Source organism: Oryzias latipes, chromosome 22, assembly GCF_002234675.1.
Source record: "Oryzias latipes chromosome 22, ASM223467v1".
NCBI lineage: Eukaryota > Metazoa > Chordata > Actinopteri > Beloniformes > Adrianichthyidae > Oryzias > Oryzias latipes.
This window is the reverse complement of record NC_019880.2, coordinates 11,656,778-11,678,746: the sequence shown is the minus strand read 5'-3', so window position 1 is coordinate 11,678,746 and position 21,969 is coordinate 11,656,778. Positions and strand designations below refer to the sequence as shown.

At 38.2% G+C, this 21,969-nt stretch overlaps 1 protein-coding gene across 1 annotated transcript in view; it reads right to left on the bottom strand.

The window, feature by feature from the left end:
• LOC101156784 (ALK tyrosine kinase receptor) overlaps window positions 1-21,969 on the bottom strand; it is a 57,938-nt gene that overhangs the window by 24,275 nt on the left and 11,694 nt on the right. Inside the window, exons 3-16 of the mRNA XM_023951854.1 lie at window positions 17,571-17,720; window positions 17,260-17,488; window positions 16,022-16,158; window positions 14,725-14,862; window positions 12,466-12,615; window positions 11,778-11,878; window positions 11,505-11,665; window positions 9,890-9,984; window positions 9,391-9,459; window positions 8,757-8,931; window positions 7,010-7,160; window positions 6,720-6,848; window positions 5,362-5,509; window positions 568-753 (exon numbers count right to left, since the gene is read on the bottom strand). Of these exons, the coding sequence (XP_023807622.1) occupies window positions 568-753; window positions 5,362-5,509; window positions 6,720-6,848; window positions 7,010-7,160; window positions 8,757-8,931; window positions 9,391-9,459; window positions 9,890-9,984; window positions 11,505-11,665; window positions 11,778-11,878; window positions 12,466-12,615; window positions 14,725-14,862; window positions 16,022-16,158; window positions 17,260-17,488; window positions 17,571-17,720 (2,019 nt within the window). The remainder of the gene's footprint in view (window positions 1-567; window positions 754-5,361; window positions 5,510-6,719; window positions 6,849-7,009; window positions 7,161-8,756; window positions 8,932-9,390; window positions 9,460-9,889; window positions 9,985-11,504; window positions 11,666-11,777; window positions 11,879-12,465; window positions 12,616-14,724; window positions 14,863-16,021; window positions 16,159-17,259; window positions 17,489-17,570; window positions 17,721-21,969) is intronic.

Genomic DNA, 21,969 nt, shown 5'->3' with positions numbered 1-21,969 from the left:
CTGATAACAGACTGTGATATGTCCTCCAGTGATTATAAAAACACCTTTAGTAACATGTGACACGGATCACCTGCTATTGAACCAATTGCATCATAGAAACTTCAGAATTTGTAATAAGATGCAACATTCCTGCTCATTCATCTTTCATGAATCCTTCCTTCTCATCATCAACATCATCCCTCTGGGTTCTGGTACAAACGGCCTTCAGCCTTTTATGGTCCAGATTGATTTTCAGAGTCAAACAAAAATGGTTTAAACATGGTGCAAGTCATCTTTTGCAGAGGAATCTTATGCCATACAATTATTGCAAAAATAATGTTTTTTGCCTAAAAAGCCTTTTCTTTTTTCAGTGTTTGGATCTCGTTCTTTTGGAGTTGTTCTTGGAATTTGGAGTTCTTGGAACTGAGCCAAATAAATAATTCTTTAAACAAGTGCAGAGTGGTAAATATTTCAGGAGATAAAACGTTGACTGTTAGTCTGTAAGAGTTTGAGTGAAAAGGGCTTGAAAGAGAAAAAAGCAGGGATTTAAAAGAAGCTGACACAACAGTTTTTTGTTGTTTGTTTCACCTCTGTATCCTCCTCCACCTCCTCCAGCAGTGCAGGCTCCCCCTCCACCACCAAAACCCCCAAAGGTCGACCAGCCAAGTTTAGACAGAGCCAAAGGGCATGAAGACCCCCCCACTGCACCCTCCATCAAAGACTTTCCAGCCGTCAGATGAGGGCTGGGGTTGTCCTTCCAGCCGCCTCCTCCACCTACACAAAAAGGTAAAACACAGTTCACATCACAAACTGTCGCAACAGCTGAGTCTTTCTGGAAATGTTTAGAAGGGTTTTGTTGTGATCTGTATCAGTTTACAAAAAGCCCCCAAAATGACGTATTTGTTCCTTCTTTAGTGAAAAGTTTGACAAAAGTTAATTTTAACGGGTAAACTCCTTCCTGGCTGTTGCTCCTAAACTCTGGATTGAGCCCTCATTGTACCTGTGTTCCCTGGACTCTATAAAGTCTTTTAAAAGTCAACTAAAAACTTCTTATTTTTGCAAAGCATTTTAACCGAAAATGTCTTCTATGTTATTTACATATACAGTATTTTAACCTGTGAAGCACCTTTTGACTTCTGTCTGTGAAAGGTGCTATATAAATAAAATGTACTTACCTATTTAAGTGGTTCCTCAGAAATTACTCAAAGAAACTTCCAACACTAACTTTTTCAATGATCCAATTAAAAGTGCTTTCTTTAATTCCATTAAAAATGAATGGTGGAAGTACAATAAAGTTTATAGTGTCTGTGATTATTGACTGACTCCTTGGTTCTTTTTTTTATCAGACACGGTTCTTTTGATTCTTTTGTCTGATAACAAAAGAAGTCAATGAACGGTGGAAGCTTCAAATCTCACAAATTGAACTAAAAACGTTAAGAAGACGTCCAGGTAGAAAGACCATTCAACTTTGAAACATCTCAGCAGACAAATTGGGTTCTTGAGAATTTATGAAATCTTTAGATCATTCCTGGGTTTATAATGGAAGTCAATGGAGTGAAATGTTCAGTTGTTAAAAAAAGATTTTTCAACTCCAATGAAAATGAATGGTGGATCCCGTAAACCTCACTAATTTGAATAAAAACTTTGAGCTCCAAAAACATTTAAAATCTTAAGAAGACGTTCAGTTAAAAAAACAATTATTCTTTTTAACAACTCAGCAAAGATTGGACTCTTTATTTTGTAACTTTCTTTTTAAATCCCCAACAGGTTTTTACACAATCACAATTGAACAGTTGTGAACATTTTAGTTAATTCCTAGATTTATAATGGAAATCAATAGAACAGAATGTTCAGGAGCTGGAGTGGTGACGTCATCGCTTAAAGTGGGGGGAGGGTTTTTTTTAAGAAAAACATTTTTCTAAAGAAATTGTCCTGACTCCGACAAAAATCCCCAACAAATGGCTCCAGCAATTCAGTACATCGCTTGAGCATTTTCAGCATTTTCATATATTTATCTTAAAGCAGTCACACTTACATTATCAAATGTAGTGCAATTCTACAAGGTCAAATCAGAATAGAACTCACACTCCGCTCTGCTAAACTGCTCACTGACTGACCAACGGCATCCATCCTCAGTTAAAACCACAGTAATCACACAACACATCCCAGTTCACACAGCAAGCAGATCTCATAAACACCCCCAGCTCAGATCCACCGGCTCTACAGTCAGATATCTCCACACAATCACACGTTGCCGGACAAAAAAGAGGAATCAATCTATCTGCACGCACACACTGTTTTGAACTTTGCTGTTTTAAACATTCACTCTCTTTTAAACAAATCTTTTAGTGTGAATGAGCTCATTTTAGACAACAACTTAGATTGCCTTATTTTAACAGAGACCTAGCTGGGTACTGATGCTCCTGTTCTCACTGAAGCTTCCCCATTAAAAGTTTAACTTTTTATTTTCTACCAGGGGAGATAAAAAAAAAGGTGGTGGGACTGCATCGATTGCTTGTGGCTCATTTGCAACCAAAACAATCACACTAAATAGGTACTCCTCAATTTAGCATCATGCATTTTCTTTTAACAGCCCGCCTATTTTATGTGTTACTGCTCACAGGCTACCACAGCCTCCCTCCTGTTTTATTCAAGAATTTTCTGAATTGTTATTATTCATACACTCCAAATACAGTAGAGTTTTATTAACTGGTGATTTTAACCACATGTTGATAAAGGTAGTGATGCTCATGCAAATGAGTTTCTCAACCTTTTGCACTGTATGGATTTCACACAGCATGTCACACAGCCTACCCACAACAGGGGGCGCACTCTAGACTTGGTCATAACCTATGGCCTGTCCTGTAGTGTGTTCTGGTTCCAACATGGTGACGTCCGTTTTGGGAAATAATGACGACTGAATTGACTTTATTTGGTTGGAGGAAGTAATTTTCTGTGAGTGACATTACACTCGCTTGGTCCAGTTCTCTTGTGCAGTCAATGCACAATTACACTATTTTTGCTCCAAAACATTATCTGTTGTTGGCGTCACCTATGCCATCCCTTCTCTATTGTACCAAACTTTGAGAAAGGATTATCAATACTGTATTACTGTAGCTCTAGGAAAGTTATTTTTAAACAATCTAATCTGAAAAAGTACAATTCCTCTACAATCTAACAGCCACAGACAGACACACGTCACACGAATGAGATGTGAATGTCAACGCAGAGCTTTTGATTTGTTTCCCTTCTTCTCTTTTCTTTGTTGGAGGGCAGCAGGTGGGTGGACTTGAGAAGGTCAACAGCAAAGCATCAGCATTGCTCTCTTAGTTTTTACAAAAGGTTAAAACTCTTCTCGATGTTTACCCAGAAGCCACGGCTGTCTCCTTTGTTTCCTTTAAATGAGATTTTCCTCTGAGTTTGGTGGCGTGTTGTGATGAAAATCCGACTCTGTTGGTCAACCAGAGTTAACAGAAAATAGTCTGGCTTATAATTCAGAAGAGAATAGAAAGAACTCTGTGACATTTGTGTCATGCTTCAAAGGTCACTACTCCTCAAGAAACTGAAAATGTGATTAGTACACATGAGATTATCCAGAGGGCAAGCAGATGGATGGTACTGTATGTAGGCACGCAAAATAAACGTGTCCATTAGTCCTGTGCAGATTGTTCTAAGGAGTCCAAATATACAACATTTTTATCAAGAACCAGCAGGAACAAAATGAATTTTACCAGATTTTTAAGTGCACAAAAAAGCTAAATAGGAATATAGAGATTTTCTGCTTTATATTTGCAGGGGTAAACTAAGAATATGGAATTATGGACCCAAAAAAGTTTTGTTATTCATTATAATGATGTTTAATATGGATCGTTTCTTATCAGCAGTGTGCCACTCTACTCTTGCTTTTTGTTTGCTCAGAATAGGAAGTAGGATGAAATTTTTCAAACTTATTTATTGTTCAGTTACTGTATTCTCTGCATTATAAGTTGCTCTGGAGTATTAGGCTGAATACCTATTCTACCCTGACCCATCCATCTTCTCCCTACCCCTCCAATTGAAGGGAGTTTTTGGAGCTGTAGTCCTGACCGTATTTGTTTTATTAAGTAGAAGCCTTGGTGACTTAGGACTGGAAATCCCTCCGCTGGTACGGTGATCCGCGCCGCACTGGGCCTTTACGTATTTCTTCACGTGAGTGTGCTCTAAAGCACAGAAGTTTACATTTATCTGTAAGTAATGACTTTTTGTTTTTTCTTGACTTTTTAAAGTTATGAAATGGATGTTATGTATTTTCTGAGCGCTGGCAGCTACGCGCTAACGTAGCTCATGATGTCATCAAAGAGTTGTGTCGTCTGAATTTGAAGACGCTATTTTACCATAACTCTCCGTTTGGAGGGATAAATCTAAAGGTAGGGAGAAGGATTTGGCCTTAGTCCCAGCAGCCAAAAAACACATATTAAAGAAGAAAATATATCGTATAAGTCGCACATTTGGGAGAAATTTATTTAACAAAATACGGCACCAAGAATGGACATATAAATCATCTTAAAAGGCAAATCGTAATAACAGAAAAGATTACATTAATAGACTGAATATATAAGTGATTCACTACCATAACACATTGATGTCCCTTGTGCTGTCTTAGATGACCCCACCCTTACATTGACGTGTTCTCATTACCATGACAAAGGTGGATAAAGGTGGAAAGATTTAATGTAATCCATGGACACCAGTGAAGATCACAAATCATTGAAGAAAAAAGGTTCAGAGCACCGTCTAGTGGGTCTAGATGACCCAACTCCCAATGTTAAAGTGCCTAGGATAGCACAAGGGTTACCTGAGCGACGCTTCTTCCTCTGCGTTGTCAGTGGCAAATACTGGTAAACACATAGTGTCCTAAAGTGGTTGTTGCTATTTCTTTTTTTAAATTGCATATAAGTTGCACCCCCACAATGGAGTTTTACGACCACAGAAAAAATTAAAAATAATAATATTACGAGATTTAAAGTTGTAAATTTAAGGTTGTAAATTTACAGTTTTTTTTATCGTAAATTTAACAGATTTAAAGTTGTACATTAACAGCTTTTGTGTAATTTTAAAAAAAAAGTCTTTGTAAACTGGCCCTAAAACTCCGTCGTACACCCCCGGCCAAACTATGGCAAAATAAAAAAAAACATAACTTAAACTCAGAAAAATATGGTATATAGGCCATAAGTAAACAATTCAGATAAAAAAATTATATTAAAAAAACAAAATATTTATAGAGCTCTGTTTGATCATTTTAGCTTTTGTGTAGTGCTTTTAGACAACCGCAGTTGTGATCTGGTACTTACTAAATTAATCTAAATTGATTTGGCCTTAATTAGATTAAATGGGTTACTGCACCTGCTTTTCCTGTTTGTCCGTTGGTACTTCGAGCTGTGGTGCTGTTTTCATACTGCTCCAGTGTAATCTGGTCCAGACTGGACTCCATGTATGCGTTACCTCCTCCACCAGCTGCAATCAGCAAAGGAACCAGCACACCATTCTCCCTCTGAAAATTGTACATTTAGAGGAACTGTCAGGTGAGTTTTACCACAGCTTCTTCTGAAATTTAAAATCATTTGAATTTCTCTGAGCTTTGAACTAAAAAGTGCAAAAGAAGAGTTTGGTTCAATGGTTCAGATGTGGCAGAGATTGGTGTTAAACTATAAAACACAGGATGATGTGGTCAGGTTCTTCAGAGCCATGAAAAGAAGTGCCTACAAAACTGTAGAAACCTCCTTTGTGAGACTTTTAATCTGAAATAAAACACTACACTTTCACAATAAAACACAGCTAAAACAATGCTCTTTGTTGCTCTTTTGTGGACCAGACCATTTTGTCTGCTGGGAAACACAGATCTAACAACATTGTATACCATGAAGAAAATCTATATGATGGCTTTTTTAAAAACCCGAAGGTTTTTCATATTAAAATTGGTTAAATAAAGTAATTACATTAAGCTGGGCGGCTGTGGTGCAGCGGTAGGGCGGTCGACCCATGATCGTAAGATTGCAGGTTCGATTCCCGCCTTACACGCCCATGTGTCGAAGTGTCCTTGGGCAAGACACTGAACCCCACCTTGCCTCTGGTGGGAGGTTGGCGCCAGTGTTTGGCAGCGGAGCCGCCGCCAGTGTGTGAATGTGTGTGTGAATGTGTGTGTGCATGGGTGAATGGGACTGTGACTGTAAAGCGCTTTGGGCCTTCGTAAGAAGGTAGAAAGCGTTATATAAGTATAAGTCATATACCATTTACAATCTAAAAGCCATAAATTAATTAGTTTAAGCAATTTCTTGGTGTTTTTTTCATCTGGGTAAGAATAACCTTTTTACAAAAATTTATTGGAAAAAGTCTGGATTTCATTGATAAATTTACACAATTGTGTATTTAAAATCAGTAGCAATGCAAAATATGTTTTCATAATCAAACTGAATCGCTGTTTGCATGAAGATTGGAAAAAATCCATTTGTAATCATAAATTTTTACTTAATTTACACTTAGGTTAATTGTTTGTCATATTTAAATCAGGAACCTGTCCCAAAAATAACACTGTTGGGACTGTAATAAATGAAATGCCATGCCATATCAAAAGCTTTAACCTTAATGAAAATATGTCAACTTTGACAAGTATTTTCAACAAATAAATGGAATGTGTCCATTTCTGTTTGCGAGACTACATTTTTGGATGAGCCTCGGATCTTCCACATAGCCTCTCGTCTCACCTTAAAGACGTAGGTGGCTCCTCCCCCACCCCCTCCTCCACCTGCCCACTCTGCGCCAGCATCCACCCTGAAGTGGTCTTCAATGACAGAAGACTCTCCCAGGCAGATCTTCTGGGTGAGGAGATTTCTCTGGTGAACCAGAAACGGAATGAAGCATAAGAAGAATAGAGTGTAGAATTTTTGTGAAAGATGTCTGGCATTGTGATTGCATCTGGGTCAATGATATGCCACTGTAAGGTCACAAAGGTCAGCCAATCACTGCAGCCTGTCTTTCCTGTTAATGGACTCACCCCCGGGCATGCATCTTCTCCTTGATGCCCCACCAAGATATAGAGTGTTTCTCCTTTCTCTAGAGGGAAACTGGCAGATATAAAAACTCCATGGTTGCGTTTGTTGTGGTTTTTGGCTCCTTTTCCTCCTGCAGCTCCATATGCGGAGATCCTATGGGAGATGATTGTAAATAAAGCTCAGGGATAGAAATGACGCCTGTGCTCCAAAGTACATCTCATGGTAGGTAGACACTCTGTACCGGTAATTCATTTTAGGAAGCAGCTGTGCGGACCATGTCTGTCATAAGACACAAATCAGAGCAGATAGTCACCTGTGATGTTGGAAACATTTCCTGTTAAAATAAATCTGGCTCATACTGGGCTCTTTATGTATAATTTATTTTATTCAACTTTCTATAAATCCTTTGAGATATTCAGCCACTGCTTCAGCTCATGTGGTGGATGTCAAAAAAACAGTCTAGACTCTCTCTGGGAAAAGAGTGCAAAATACAGGAAAAAATATACAACCTTTTTAAACAAAACAAACGTTTGCAGAGCAGAATGATCAAGCCTAGATTTTACAGTTTAAATAACCTATTTAGTTAAGGGGAAACAACTTTTATATCCTACATTAAGTCTGGCCAAATGTTAATGTTCATTGTTTGCATTAATTTTCTTATTTTTGTGGGGTCTTTAAAGTAAAACATATATATATATTTACCCATAAAATAAATCTAAAAATCTTTTTTAATATAAAGGAAAAAGTTGTATTTTCTGAATATATTTAATTCCACAGAAATTCTGTTTCATTCATTCCTGTATTTATAAATATAAACCAATATTTTGGATTGTAAAGTCAAGTAATCTATTTAGAAATTGCATTCAAGTGTCAGTTTTGTGCAAAAGGTTTATAGCGTTGTGATCACTAAAGTGCCAATCATTTAAAATCATGGAGGATAAATTAATAAATGGGATTTTTTGCCCAACCAGAATTATGTGACACCAATTATGTAATGGGTTGTGGCTCATGGGTTGTGCAAAAGACCACGGGACTTCAGTAGAGAGAAAAAGTCAAAATGACATAAAAAAAAACACCACAAATACATCCAACAGTGTTCACTGCTTTATTATTGTTGACCATCAATCTTATAGAGTCCAGATGGATGGCTACTACATAAATATACATATAAAAAAGGAGCCGCACAATCCGACTGTCACAGTAAAAAAAAGAAGGTGAAGTACAAGAAAACTTCAGTCCCGTTAGGCAAACTGATGACCTCACCAATAAAAGACTCTACCTCTTTGACCATAACAGATAATGAACAATCAAAAAACAAAAGCAGGAAAAGCCCCTTCCTGCTTGTCCAGTGTGAACACCGTGGGCTAAGTACGAGTTCAAGAACACGCATTTAGCGCATTTTGAACCCGCGTAACAAACCCAGTGTGTTTGTAGCTTTAGTTTTACCATAATGTTATGGGTTTAATCTTTAAAACTATATTTGTCGGAAATTCACTTTTGTGCCGCCAAAATCAATTTAATGCATCATTATGTGTTTTTTTAAAAAGCCTTTACAGATGACTTGAATTTTTGATAAATTACTCTTCTCATGCTACTGTTTGCTCTTAAGATGAGCCCATTGGTAGTTTCTCAGTTGTCTTGCACGGTAAAAAGTTTTGCATAACTTTACTTTCTGAATCATTTCAATTTACAATCCCTGCCACTTAAAAGTGAAAAAAACTAGATAAAGATTCCTTGGAATTCACTTACAGATACCGGTTAGTGTCTGGGACCTTCCACATCTGGACTCCTTTCAAAGAACCTTCTTTCCCGACGGAAACGCTGACATTTTTGTTCCTGTAGGTGCTGTCACATTGAGCTTGAGTCGGGCCATGAGGTCCACTGGCACCGCATGAGTTAAACCACCACGTCATCAGAGAAACTTCTGAAAAAAACAGAGGAAGAAACAAAACATATCCAGCGTGAAAGAAACATTTTAAAGTGGTGTGGTGTTTTCTTTTAACTCTTTCCAAAATTACACAAGTACTTAAAAAATAATCTTAAAGTCAAAGTCCTATTTCACCCCAATACTGAGAAGAATTTTACAACAAAATAAAAAGTAAAAACCAAGGTCTTTAGCTGTAATTTTGTTTAAATTAATTTGTAGTACTAAAATATTTAATAATTTCTCATCTTGATTAGCTGGGATGGATTAAGGAGGAGGTATAAAGTAGGAATAAGATGGATTAAACACATTTTACTATCTTTTTTAAACTAAATGGCTTGTAAAAACTAATTGATGAACTAAAACAAAACAAGAGCTTTTTCTATGGTGCAGGTGATGAAAAAAGTCAAACATACAGTTTTTTTTTTTACTTATTTTGGTTGAAATACTTCAAGTGACCTGAGACTGATGGTTCTGGAAGAGGAGTCAAGAAATCCAAATCAGTCATTTGCAGCAGAGAGTTTAGATCTATGGAAAAGGAAAACAAATGTGATCAAGATATTCAGAAAAGGTAAATCAATAAGGATGAGAACAACCACCGAAGATGATGGAAAACATTTCTGACAAAGAAAGAAAACGTCTTTAAGTGTTTTAGTTTTTGTCTTTTGTTTTTGCACAAAAACACAGGAATGTGGCCATCTAGTAGATAGAAAATCGTTTGTGTGATGCTTCCTGAGACCAAAAAACATATATATCTATATATATATATATAGATATCTATATATATAGATATCTATATATATCTATATATATATAGAGAGAGAGTCTCTCAAAATAATAGTTTTTCTTTTTATAGAATTATTTGTTTGCTCTCTAAAACAGTTTATAGCCACTTCCAAAACAAAGAGTGTGGAACAAAAATCCTGCTTTTTTTTTCTTTTTCTCCGTTTTGGGTCACCTTTGCTGAAACAGGCTGCTCCAACTGCAATATTATCAAGAGCAACATCAGCACTGGAGCCTTGTTTCCACTCAGCTGTCACCTTAATATGGAACCTGGAGGGAAGACAGACATCTTTCATTTGTCTTTTGTACATAAACATACCGCCGCCATAGGGAGGTCTTTAGGTTCAGTTTGATCTTGAAAGACAAAACTCTTGTTTTTTTTCAAGTATTTTCACTGCCTCCTTGGAAGGACTCTCGGCTTGTGCAGTTTATTTGACAGTGATAAAGAATCAGTGTGAATGACAAGATCAGAACATGGTTTGAACATCTCCACATCTTCCAAAGCTACAAACAGCAGTAATTCAAGTAGAAAAGCGCTTATAACCACATGGAAAAATAGTTTTCAAAAACAATCAATGAAGCTGAAACAAAAAATGCCGTGTGTGCATACCTCATCTGTAAAAAAAGAGTATTTAGCTGCACCAATATTTTGTTAAAAGTGCCTCACAGATATTTTCTCTACACTTTTGTCCTTGTTATTCTAAATTTTGCCTCCATTTGTAACTTAACAATTGTTTAGCTTGTGCTTTAAACTCAAACTCAATATAGCGCCTTTCATTTCAGTTAAAAACACAAAGCGCTTCACATAAAAGCAGATAAAACAGTCATAAAAACCGAAGATTGTTAAAAACAGCAAACAAAGGGCAATCACACAAAGATGGGACCCCTCCCTCACCCCCCAACCCCCCCACCCACACCCCACCTACCCAGTTCCCCCCGTAGAACCCTGAACAGAACCAAAGAACTGCAGCTTAAAGAAGGTCTGGCTTGGTACTGCTGCGAGGAAACGATATGATGGGGATCCATTTATTCCAAGGCCCAGCCCGACCACAGGGGTCAGTACCACAGCGCCCGCCCAGCACAGAGCAGCCCAGGGCCCACTCCATGGCTATTAGACCACAGAGCGGGACCCCCGCCCGCCCAACGAGAACGGGCACTGCAGCAATAGTACCCCCTACAGGTCAAGCCGGTGGTGCCCCAGAAAAGTGGATCCCCAAGTTTAAATACACTTGAATATTGTTATCTAATCATTAATCTTTAATAGGGTTAAATGATTCTGCTACACATTATGGTTGCTGCATTCTAGTCATTGGCAGAGTGCGCGTTCTGGCGTGTGCAGATGATGCTTAACTGCCCGGAGGACGGCCACACAAACTACGCTCTAATTGTCTAATTTTCCTCATTTTAAAGAGTCAGGCTGCACGCAAGGGGCACACAAGGAGCGCGCACTTATCACTTACAGCACTAACGGGCCTCTTGCACAATGTGCAGGGATTGGGGCCATTGAAAAAATAAACCTATATGAAGTGCCTGTGTGTCACCAACTTCACACTTACAAATTGTTGAGTATTTACTATGACCACTCGCCCACAGCGTGCCCGTAGACAAAAATGTGAATGAACATAATTGCTCTATGGGCTCACAGATCTTTAAATTTCCTTAGTCGTGACTAAGGCTCAAGTTAAAAAGATTTTTCCTTGAATTACATTTAAAAATCTCCACAGATGAGAAAAGGCTCAGAATATCCAGGACTTTGATCTTGTACACAAAAGTCTCGTTTGGCAACATACCCATGTTGAAGGTCGGTTAGCTCCAGAGCAACAACTTCCCAGTCGTCCGTCCACTGGCCATGTCTCTCCCAGATTAGTAGTGCCGTGTCGGTTCCATGTTCCTCTATGGCCACTTGTAGAAAACCATTAAAAAGTCCATATATGTAGAGGGAGAAACGCATCTACAAAAAACAGAGGCTGAAAAATCTCAGTTTCCCAGAGTTTGTGAAACATCAAAAATGTTGCACACACTTGAGTGCACAATGGGACGTTTGTATTTTGCACATAGCTTACCTGGCAACCGGTTGTAGAGATCGGACGTGGGAAAGAGGAGCTCTGAATGGCAGCCTTTCGTAAAGAATTACTCTGTCCAACCTGCAAAAATAAAAAGTACCCTGGGGGTGCACAAAAATGTTACAGAACAACATTCAGTAGACAATAACACATACAACTAGAGCTAGAGTCAACTACAATGTAATACATGTTGGTTGACACAACCTGCAAGGATCTACCCTGAACAATCAAATCAGTGCTTACATTTTTAGCTTCTTCATTTCATTTTTTACCATTTTCTTTGCTAAAACAAGTCAAATCCATTGCTTTTGCCTTTTTCTGTAACCCATGAAATCGATTCCATTGTTCCACATGCTTAGCCCCAAACCAGCTATAAACCAACAACCCAGAAGCATAAACATTTGGCCTTTCTGAGTCCAGATCTATTGTGCAGCTTCATTTAAACAAATCCTTCTGCTCCTTTGAATCCATTTTATGTGGTTTTATAGGTCTCCAGGGGTCCATAAACAATAGTTTACAGCAAAAAACAAAAAATATACTCTTTAGGAAATGTAGGTTTTTGAATAGAAATTAAGTTTTATACTTGGTACAATATGTTTTTGTTTAGTTGCAAAAGACATAACCAAGAAGAGGCAGCAAGAAGTAAAATGCAGCTGTGGTTTACATGGAGTCACTTAAACAGACCCACCTGGAGTGCGCTGCAGAGTGATGCCCTGCATGTTTTCCTTGTGGAGGAGCTCATTTCCAGCGATCCTCCTCCAGCCTGAGTGCTGGCTGATTGCAGACCAACCGCATAAATCCCAGTCAAACGAACAGTATGAGCCAAACGGTAAACCATCTGAGAGGAAAGCAGATTAATATGATAATATACTGAGTATTCCAGAGATGCTAAAAAGCCAGTCTTTTGCATACTGTAGCTCCTAAAAGGTTTTAATACAGAATCTATTTGCATTGGATTCCCACAGTAAACTGTAAACTACACTGTGACATTATTTCACATCTGCAGATGGGAGTGGCAGGTAGAAGAGTGATCATATTTAGCTCCCACAGGGGGCTGCGGATCAAAAACAGTTTGCTGGGGTCAACGTTTTTAGTATAGATTCAAACTGTTTACCCTTTTTTATTTGTCTGTTTTAGCACCGCAGGAATCCAAGAGTTATAATGTTTAAAAAAATGTGGATTTTGCGGTCAAAAGAGACTCTGAATCTCTTGATTAAAGTCGAATTTTTATAAATTTCTGATCTCTGGCATCTGCCAAATGTCGACATATATTAGCCGAAGCCATAATGCCCTTTAAAAATGTCTTCGTTACATAGAACTTCTGCCACTTTTTGGAGTAATGATTAATTATTAAGTGTGGAAATGTAACCCTTCATTGATGTTTATGTCCATCAGATTTATATGGATGGCTTTAAAAGATGCAAATAGATAGAATCAATTACAGGTGATTTTTTTCTTAACACAAAAAGGCAAGTTTTACTTGACTTAAGTAAAAGTAAATCTAATTCTTTGGGTACCAAATCTGTTTCCAAATAAGTTCTTGACATTACATCTATTTTGTTGCATAAAACCACAATAGACACATCTTATTGCCTTTTTGTTTAATGGAAAGTCTAAAAGCTGAAAAAATGTTGCATTTTTGTTCAATTTTCTAGTTCAATGTGTTTTTTAAAATTTATTTTGATACACCAGCATTTGATTTCTCCAGTTCACAATCACAAAAAAGAGAGAGAATATAAAAGAATATTTTAAAAAACATGGATGTGAATGGGGAGGTGTCCAATTGCTGAGATGTTCCCAGAATTAGGAGTGGTTTTTGGATGATCTGAAAACAGGCTGACAGCTGAAGGTCTCAGTGAACATAGCCAGGAAGAATTGACACATTCAGAGGTCATCTGGACTACACATGTAAAAACAAACTACAGCTAATTTGGCAGGAATTCTACACGTTGTTATGAATGTTTAACTCTGTTTAATAAGCTCTGCAGATGACAGCCGCATGGCATACTCAAACCAGAGCTATAACGGCATTTATCTGGAAAAAAAAAGTCCTTATTTTGATGAAACCGGACGAGAAAGGCTCCCACAAGAAAACTTGGACAGTTATGACTCATTCCTTGAGCCAAATGTGAACTGAAGCACTTAAAGCTGTCCACGTGGAATTGGATCCTGCTGGACACATGTTCGAACATAAAAAAAAAACAAAAACTTTTCTCAGTAAAGCAAAACATTAATTTCGCTGCTAAGCTTTCAGAGATCAAATTCACATCCGTGAAACTAGGGAAAGTGGAAAAACTCATCTAGAAAATTAGAATTTTTCTATAACTTATAGTGCTAATAAGAGGGGATTTCCTACTCAGAAGATTGCCCCAGAAATCCCTTTGACCTTAAGACGTCAAGGACTGTAAATAGCTCCGACAACATTAATTTCATTACTGCTTGAGGCAGAGCCTTTTGATTCTTGGTGAGGTGAAGTGGTTCCTTTGTACCACATTCATTGATGTTTCTAAAGAAAAGTCTGCCGTACCTTAGTGCTGAATAGCAGAAAATGATTATTTTTATTATGTGAAAGCATGTTTTTATGCATTACACTAATGAGTTAAAATAACTACGATCTCATAGCTTCAAAATGTCAGTATTTTTTCAGATGATGTATAAAATAATTCCATAGTGTTTTGAAGTAAAGACAGAGACAGATGGAGCACTATGTGGTTAGAGCATTAGCGATTCACTGTGCATTCCAATGTTGTAAAGCTAATGCAAACATTCCACAGCTTGCCAAAATAAAAAAAGTGCACTCTAGATTTATAAGTGCTGTTATGTCTTCAATAACTGTCGCACAAACTGAAACAAAAAAAAATCACATTTATCATTCCAAGTTTTTGTCAAGTCAGATCCTGTTCAGATCATCCATCAGGACTTTTATTAAGAAAAACCAAAATCTCACCACAAATGAAACCTTCGTCCTCTCCAAGGGGACAGTCCGTGTGGAAGTTGCACACTTTGCTCTGGTTGATGCAGCTGCCCGAGTTTTCACAGTGGAAGGATTCTCCACACGCTGGATGCAGGTCCTCGTCCTCATCATCTGCATCGCAGAAACCACAACAGTCGGATTTTCAAACAAGCAAATGAACAGTTTGATGTGTAGCTAAAGTTGAACAAACTCTTCAGGTATTTTTGGGGTAATATTTTGGAAAGCAAAAAATGAAGTGCTTATCCAGATTTGGCAATAATATGGCAGTTTGGTAAATTTTAGGAACTGATCATCAAAACCTCATAGGAATGTCTTCAAAGCAACACATGGTCAACTCGTTTAAGATAAAAATATTAAGTATGTCGATTCTTGTTGCACAATCAGAACTGGACTAATTTATTTTTATTCTTATTTATTTATGGGTTTGTTTATTTATTTTCTGGTGATGCTTAAAAGATGCTCAATGAATCAGTCTCTCTATTGTACCTGTACATGTTTCTGCTGTGGTATTTTGCAGCTTAAACTGAAACCCACTTGTGTATGAACCATAAACAATCTAATAGGTCTGTAAGTAGAAGAATTTTTTGTGTGTCTTGTTTTAGCTTGTAGAGCTATTAGAGCCAACATGTCAGAAAAACAAAGAAAGATGACTTGAAAGAAGGATGGCTCTATGCAGGAAAGGCTAATGGATATTGATTTCTGTTTTACAACTTTTGGTCTGAACTATATAATGTGATCATATAAGTGGTTATAAAAGGACGTGCAACATGTCAAAATCATAGTGAGTTGAAACAATCACCTCACACAGCTATCCTCTATTTAAAGGGTTTGTATCATGCAAAATGTACTTTTTTGAGCTTTTAAGTGTATTTTTACTGTCAATTTCTCCCCCAAGGCAGTATTTTGCTCCAACGTTTTCATTTTATATGCACAATATGCTCATCCATCTTTGCAAAAGTTCGGATGTTGTTTGTTTTCATGGGCAAAACTCTGACACGCCGACTCTAGGTTGACATCATGAAATGGGCGAGACCCACAAGGAGTGAAAGGCGGTGCGCCTCCGAGATTTAGTCGTCTTACTTCTGGCTAGAAAAATTAGCTTGTGAAAATTATATTTCATTTTTTAAAAGTGTTCTATAGTGTTCCATATGTAATATATTATCATATATATGGATATTTTTTAATCTGAAAGGCTTAAGAAAATGAAATAGGCTCTTTAAAGATTTATGGTTGAATCAAACTTTTATATTTTTGCAGAAGAAATCTCCACCTGATTCACAGTGTATGAAGTCCAGAGAGTCCAAAGCCACCATCCTCTCCTCAGGCACACAGGAAGTGTAGAGCAGGGTCACCTGAAAGGGCTCATTCATCTGACCGATCACAGCTTCAAGAACCTGCCACTCAGGCCTGGATTCAACAGTGAAGCGAAAAATAACATGAAAAACTTAACATAAAGTATATTATAACACGCTACTCAGGAAGATTTTAAAAATATTACTTTTGATACCAATTTTTTTTTTTTTTAACAGGCAATCAGAATGATTAAATACTCTGGCAAGAACTGTCTGTTGTCTCTAAGCAAGAACAGACTCAAAAAGCCCCCACACCTTTACGGTATAAAAATAAACATTGTGATAATCTATTATAGACAAGAATAAAACCCTTCATCTGAACCTGTCATATTTTAATACACGTTGTCCAGCACAAGTCTTCCTTTTCTGATGTCATCACAATGCTGACAAATAAAGGCCAACATGCCAAACAGCAGATTTATCGTTCTTTCTGCAGACTCAAAAACAAGATATTCATGCCAATATGTTTCATTTCATACAACAACATACCGCACTCAATGTAATCGGGTCTCAATTATAATTTGTTAGTTAAAAAATATTGCTAAATTCAACCTGATCGTTCTGTTTAAATAAAGTTTTAGTGAGAAATAAAAACAACAGTATTGCTTTTTATTTAGAACACTAACTTCTTATTTTAAGTTGCCTGACAGAAGTACTTAATGCAGGAATATGTTTCCTTCTTCAGAAGGTTGCAGGTTTGAAGGCCAGCTTATAGACGACTGTCAGTGTGTGCCCCTATAATGAAATGGCAACATCTATTACTGTCCAGAGACTAATAAAGGGAAAGTACAGACCTATTGCACATGCACATCCATCTCTATTCTGTCCTCACCAATTAGATATGACTTCATCTCTGGATCGCATCCAGAGACAACCATGTTTTCAGCTACAGAAAGCTGCAACACCGCTATGGATCAATGAAGAAACACCATATCCTGAACAATACTCCAGAGACCTCTGTTCCCTGGTGCCCTTGCTCTGTCTGCTGGCTTCTTAACCTTCACTTTTAGTAGATTGTGGGTTTTTTAATCTTACAAAGTATACAAAACCCAGGAAACGACCCAACAGGCCAACATGATGTCTGACATGTATTGTTAAATGCCAATAAGTGAATATCTATTCTGTGCACATACTGTAGCAGAGTGTATTTGCTGACCTGCGGTCATCCCGTCTCCTGTGGCTGAATGTCTCAGAGCGATTTGGTAAATCGGACATAATTGGCTTGATCAGGATTGTCAGGTTCCCTTGCGTTGGTTGCGTGTCACACAGCGCCACCTGCAAGATGCACTGTCTGTTGCTTCCAGGTAAGACAGGACTGGTTAGGTGGTATTGACATCTACCAGTGGGACCCGCTTCTGATGTGGTGCTTAGAAGAAGAAAGTTTCCTAAATAAACCAAAGTGGAAAAGTCACTTCCAATGGAAACATTAAGCACCTTGCAACATGTGTCTCTGATCCTAACTCTTACCATCAGACGTCCCCACAGAGTGGTCGGTTGGAGGGATTTTCCTTAATTTGGCTCCCTGTAGTAGCTGTGGTGACACCACGGACCAGTCGGTGTGATTGAGGTTGTAGGACAAAGTCCAGAGGCACAAAGATTCAAAATCACAGGAGGTAACTGGGGGAAAAAAAACATCAAGTTGTGCGCTGTAATAAAAAAACAAGGAGTAGAACACTTCTAATAAATGCAAACTTTGGATTTTTTAATATGTGTGAACAGAACTAAACCAGATAGTTTTTTATTTCACTGTTGATTGGGTCAACTCCCACATGTGAGAAAGCTGGAACAAGGATGAAGTCATTGAGTCAGAGGGGACCGTGTTTTCTATTGTCAATGCAGTTGCAGAGACAGAAACTCAAGTTTTGGGAGGTCATGAAGCAGGACTATCGATCCCCTAAAAGAAAAATCCTGGCAAACCTTCCAGCAACTCAGGAGGGGAGAGACGTTTGAGTCAATGCATCCCATAGTGCAGGTTGTGAGCTGTTGACATTTACTGAGATCAATGTCAAAAGGTGGAAGGGAAACCAATTCAAAGGATTCAAGGGGGTTTATTGTCATCTGTACAGTAAGGAAAACGGTTTCCCTGTTATATGAGATTGCTGTTCCCTCTGAATGGCACAAAGATTAAAGGTTGAATAAAATGAAAGATAGGGTAGGATATTTTCAGGATTCCTGAAACATTCACACCAATTATAAAATATAACTTTGCATCAGTAAATTACTAAACCTATATACAAATCAGCTGTTGACTAGTAAGGTGTAAGAGCAGTGATAATGAATAATGAGTATGTGCAAAGGTGCTGTTTGTTGTTACAGACGTCTATCAGCTGTTAAGAAGTCTGATAGTAGGGACAGAAAGAGTTCCAAATTCTTTTAGTCCTGCAGTTCACACTCCTGAGACAATAATAAAAAAGTTCCCCTGATTTTATTCTGACCTGCTTTGTGCTGAGGCAGCAAAAGCTTGGGGACCTAAGAGTGAATCAGTTGAATCCCTTAGGCTGAAGTCACAGAGATAGTCAAAAAGCTCCTTGATGGTAAGACACAGAGGGTGGAGAAGACTGGTTCGAGTACCTCAAGTCTCTGAATGAAAAATTGTTGAAATGTCTTGTGGCATTCAAGGACAATGCTTCAGGATTAGCAGTCTTCTTTGGGGACTACAGGACGTTGTTTCTGCTTTTTGTAGAGGATGTTGTTCTGTTGGCTTCATTGAACCTTCAGTGTCCACAGGCTAGTGTTAATCTATTTTAGAGTCTAGTTGACAGGCGAGGGAAGGATGGAGGATGAGATTGACAAGTGGATTAATAATGCAGTAATGCAGTCACTGTGTTGACCCCTTTGTAATGAAGGAGGAACTTAGCCAAAAGACAAAGCTTTCAATTTACTAGTCAATATGTTCCCAACTAGATACATGCGGCATTTCATGCCCAGATTAACAGTGACACTGAAGTCATGAATAAAAAAAAAGTAGTTCCAGTATTGACCATCTAGCTTCTTTCCTTCAAGCTGCATTCACACTGAACCCAATTCGCAAGGCAGCCGGTTTGAATGTTAAGTCTTAGGTCCTGCGGCATGATTTGAGCGACGGGCAGGATTTGGGTGGCCTGCCACGGTGAGAGTTAAAAAAAATCTGAACATGTCACGTCAACCAGGGGCTCAACTTTGGGCATGTGACATGTGACGAAAAAACACATCCAATCGGGTATAGTGAATTTTATTTGTGTTTATATTTTTTCCCTCACAGGTCAATGCACGACAGCAAGCCTTTAAACCTTTAGGTAAGTAGGTACCATAACCATTCGGCCTGCAACAACCGTTCAGGGTCCTTCGACTAGTGCTGACGTCACATTATGTGATTGGCTGTCCCTTGGTCCGATGACGTATCAGATAGTGATTGGTCTGGACAAATTATGAAACTACCATAGATATTGTAGATATTAAGCGGTCGGTTGTAATCAAACAGAGCTCCGACATGGAGCAAGATTATCTTCTAAACGGGCTTTTATCATTGTTATGATTATTATTAGGTGCATTTGCAGCCGAACGTACTGCGTTCTGAACACTTCTCCGGACCGCACACTATAACAAATAACAAAGCACCTTCCCTGTCTGCAAACATGAAGCTACGAGACTCTAGATGCTCTGATCAGATCCATGGTTCGCTTGTGTGGAGCAGCAGGTTCATTCTAACAGCCGCAGATCTTTTTACAAAGTGGGTTGTGACAAAATCTCTATAAACACTACAAAAAATAATGTCAGACACAACTTATGAGGGAAAAGAACTTTGGGTTACAAAAGGAAACGTGAAATGAAAATGTGTTGAGCCCGAGCAGATCTCCACGCTACGTAGTTTGTCCAAGTGGTGCAACCGTAGTGTGACGTTATCCCCAGTCGAAAGGACCCGAACGGTTATTGCAGGCTGAATGGTTATGGTACCCACAACGGAAAAACCACGGAAGTGGCCATCCAGACGCAGCTCTTGCTGCGGGCGTGAAGATCACTGCACAGGGAGAATCTCTGAACTCTGATCTCCTGATAACCTGATCTCTAAACATCATCTGTGTCTTCCATGCAATGTAGAAGAGATGAACACAGGCGACGCTCCATACAGCGATCAGGCAAAAAACATCAGCTGGCCGACGCAAATTTGCATCGCGAATCGCGTTGGGTGTGAGCACAGCTTAAGGTTGCACATTGGCTTCACTACTCACTATATTGTGCATTTGCTATTATGTAGTGCAGATTTGTAGAAATCACCTAAAAGTCTCTGTAAAAAAAACAGTGTGGATCAACGCTCAGTAGATTGGGGAGTAGAAACCATAATGCATTGAGTTTGAACAATTATTGCAAAAAAAACATTTATTGCAATGTTTTTCATAATAAACCATCAGATGACACAGTGCATTCATACATAGTCATAGAAAAAGTTTGTATTCATTAGGTTTATTAGCATTAGCACATTCATTAGCATGGTGTCCAAATTACTTTTAAGATCCCGGGAACCACATAGTCCCGCACTATATCGTTTTTCAGTAGTTAGGGTGTATGGAGGAAATTCGGACATAGGCTGTCCTTGATCACAAATTCAATTCAATTCAATTTTATTTATATAGTCCAATATTTAAAACAATAGTCATCTCAATGGGATTCATACCGGTAATTGTGCAATAAACATGACTCATAAAGAACATAAAGTCATTGAATTCAATAGGGAATTCAAGCGAATGACAAAGGTGTAATTTGCTTGTGCAGCTCTTGATTGGAGAATTGCAGATGTAAATTAAATTAAGCTAACCCATTAACAATGCATTAAATGGCAACATCTATTTTTAAAATAGTGGATTAATAAAGTAAGAAAATAATTCAAGTTGGTATCAATGGGGCGGCCCTGGTGCAGTGGCAGGGCAGTCAACCCATGATCGTAATATTGCAGGTTCAATTCCCGCCTTGCACGCCCATGTATCGAGGTGTCCTTGGGCAAGACACTAAACCCCACCTTGCCTCTGGTGGGATGTTGGAGCCAGTGTTCAGCAGCGGAGCCGCCATCAGTGTGTGAATGTGTGTGTGCGTAGGTGAATGGGACTGTGACTCTAACGAGCTTTGGGCCTTCGAAAGAGGGTAGAAAGTGCTAAATAAGTATACGCCATTCGATCTGTTAAAAGATCACAACAGGAAGTGACCGCTACCCCACAGAGACCCACAATGGTAACTCTTATTTAAATAACAGCTACAATGTCAAAAATGAACATTATTTTTGTCACTGTTCATATTCTTTTGTCAAAAGCAAATAAAATCTAATGTTTCCCAGTTATTCTGTTTATTATAAGTCTTTACCAAACATTTGCTAAAGCTGATCCCCTCACTTTGAGCTTATTTCTGAACGTATCCTGTGTCACGTACAAGGGGAAAAAACTGTGACCAAGTTCTATGACGTTATAAAAAAGTATTGAATATTTCTATTTCAATCTGAACATGTATGGTTAAGGATGAATATTATAAATAAGTGTATGATTAAATTAAAGGAAAACGTTTTTAAAAAGCCTCATCTTTTCACTTTAAATCATTTTTACACAGTGTACCCCTCATAAAAATCATTAATTTGGCACATGGGTTTTAATTTTTGGCTAAATTAAATTCAAAGTTAACATCTGTTAAATAGCCAAACAGAAAGAGTCTTTGTAAAAGTTGAGCAATGAGAGTATGAGGGGGATGAGGACTGATTAACAAGAATGAAAGGCATCATGTGATTACTGAAAAGGAAACAGCCAATATAGCAGACAGCCAGAGAAATATTTCTGGGTAAAATGTGTTCACATATGAGGCCAATCCCTATTTGGTGGTTTTATTGAAAGCCAATTTCACTACTGTT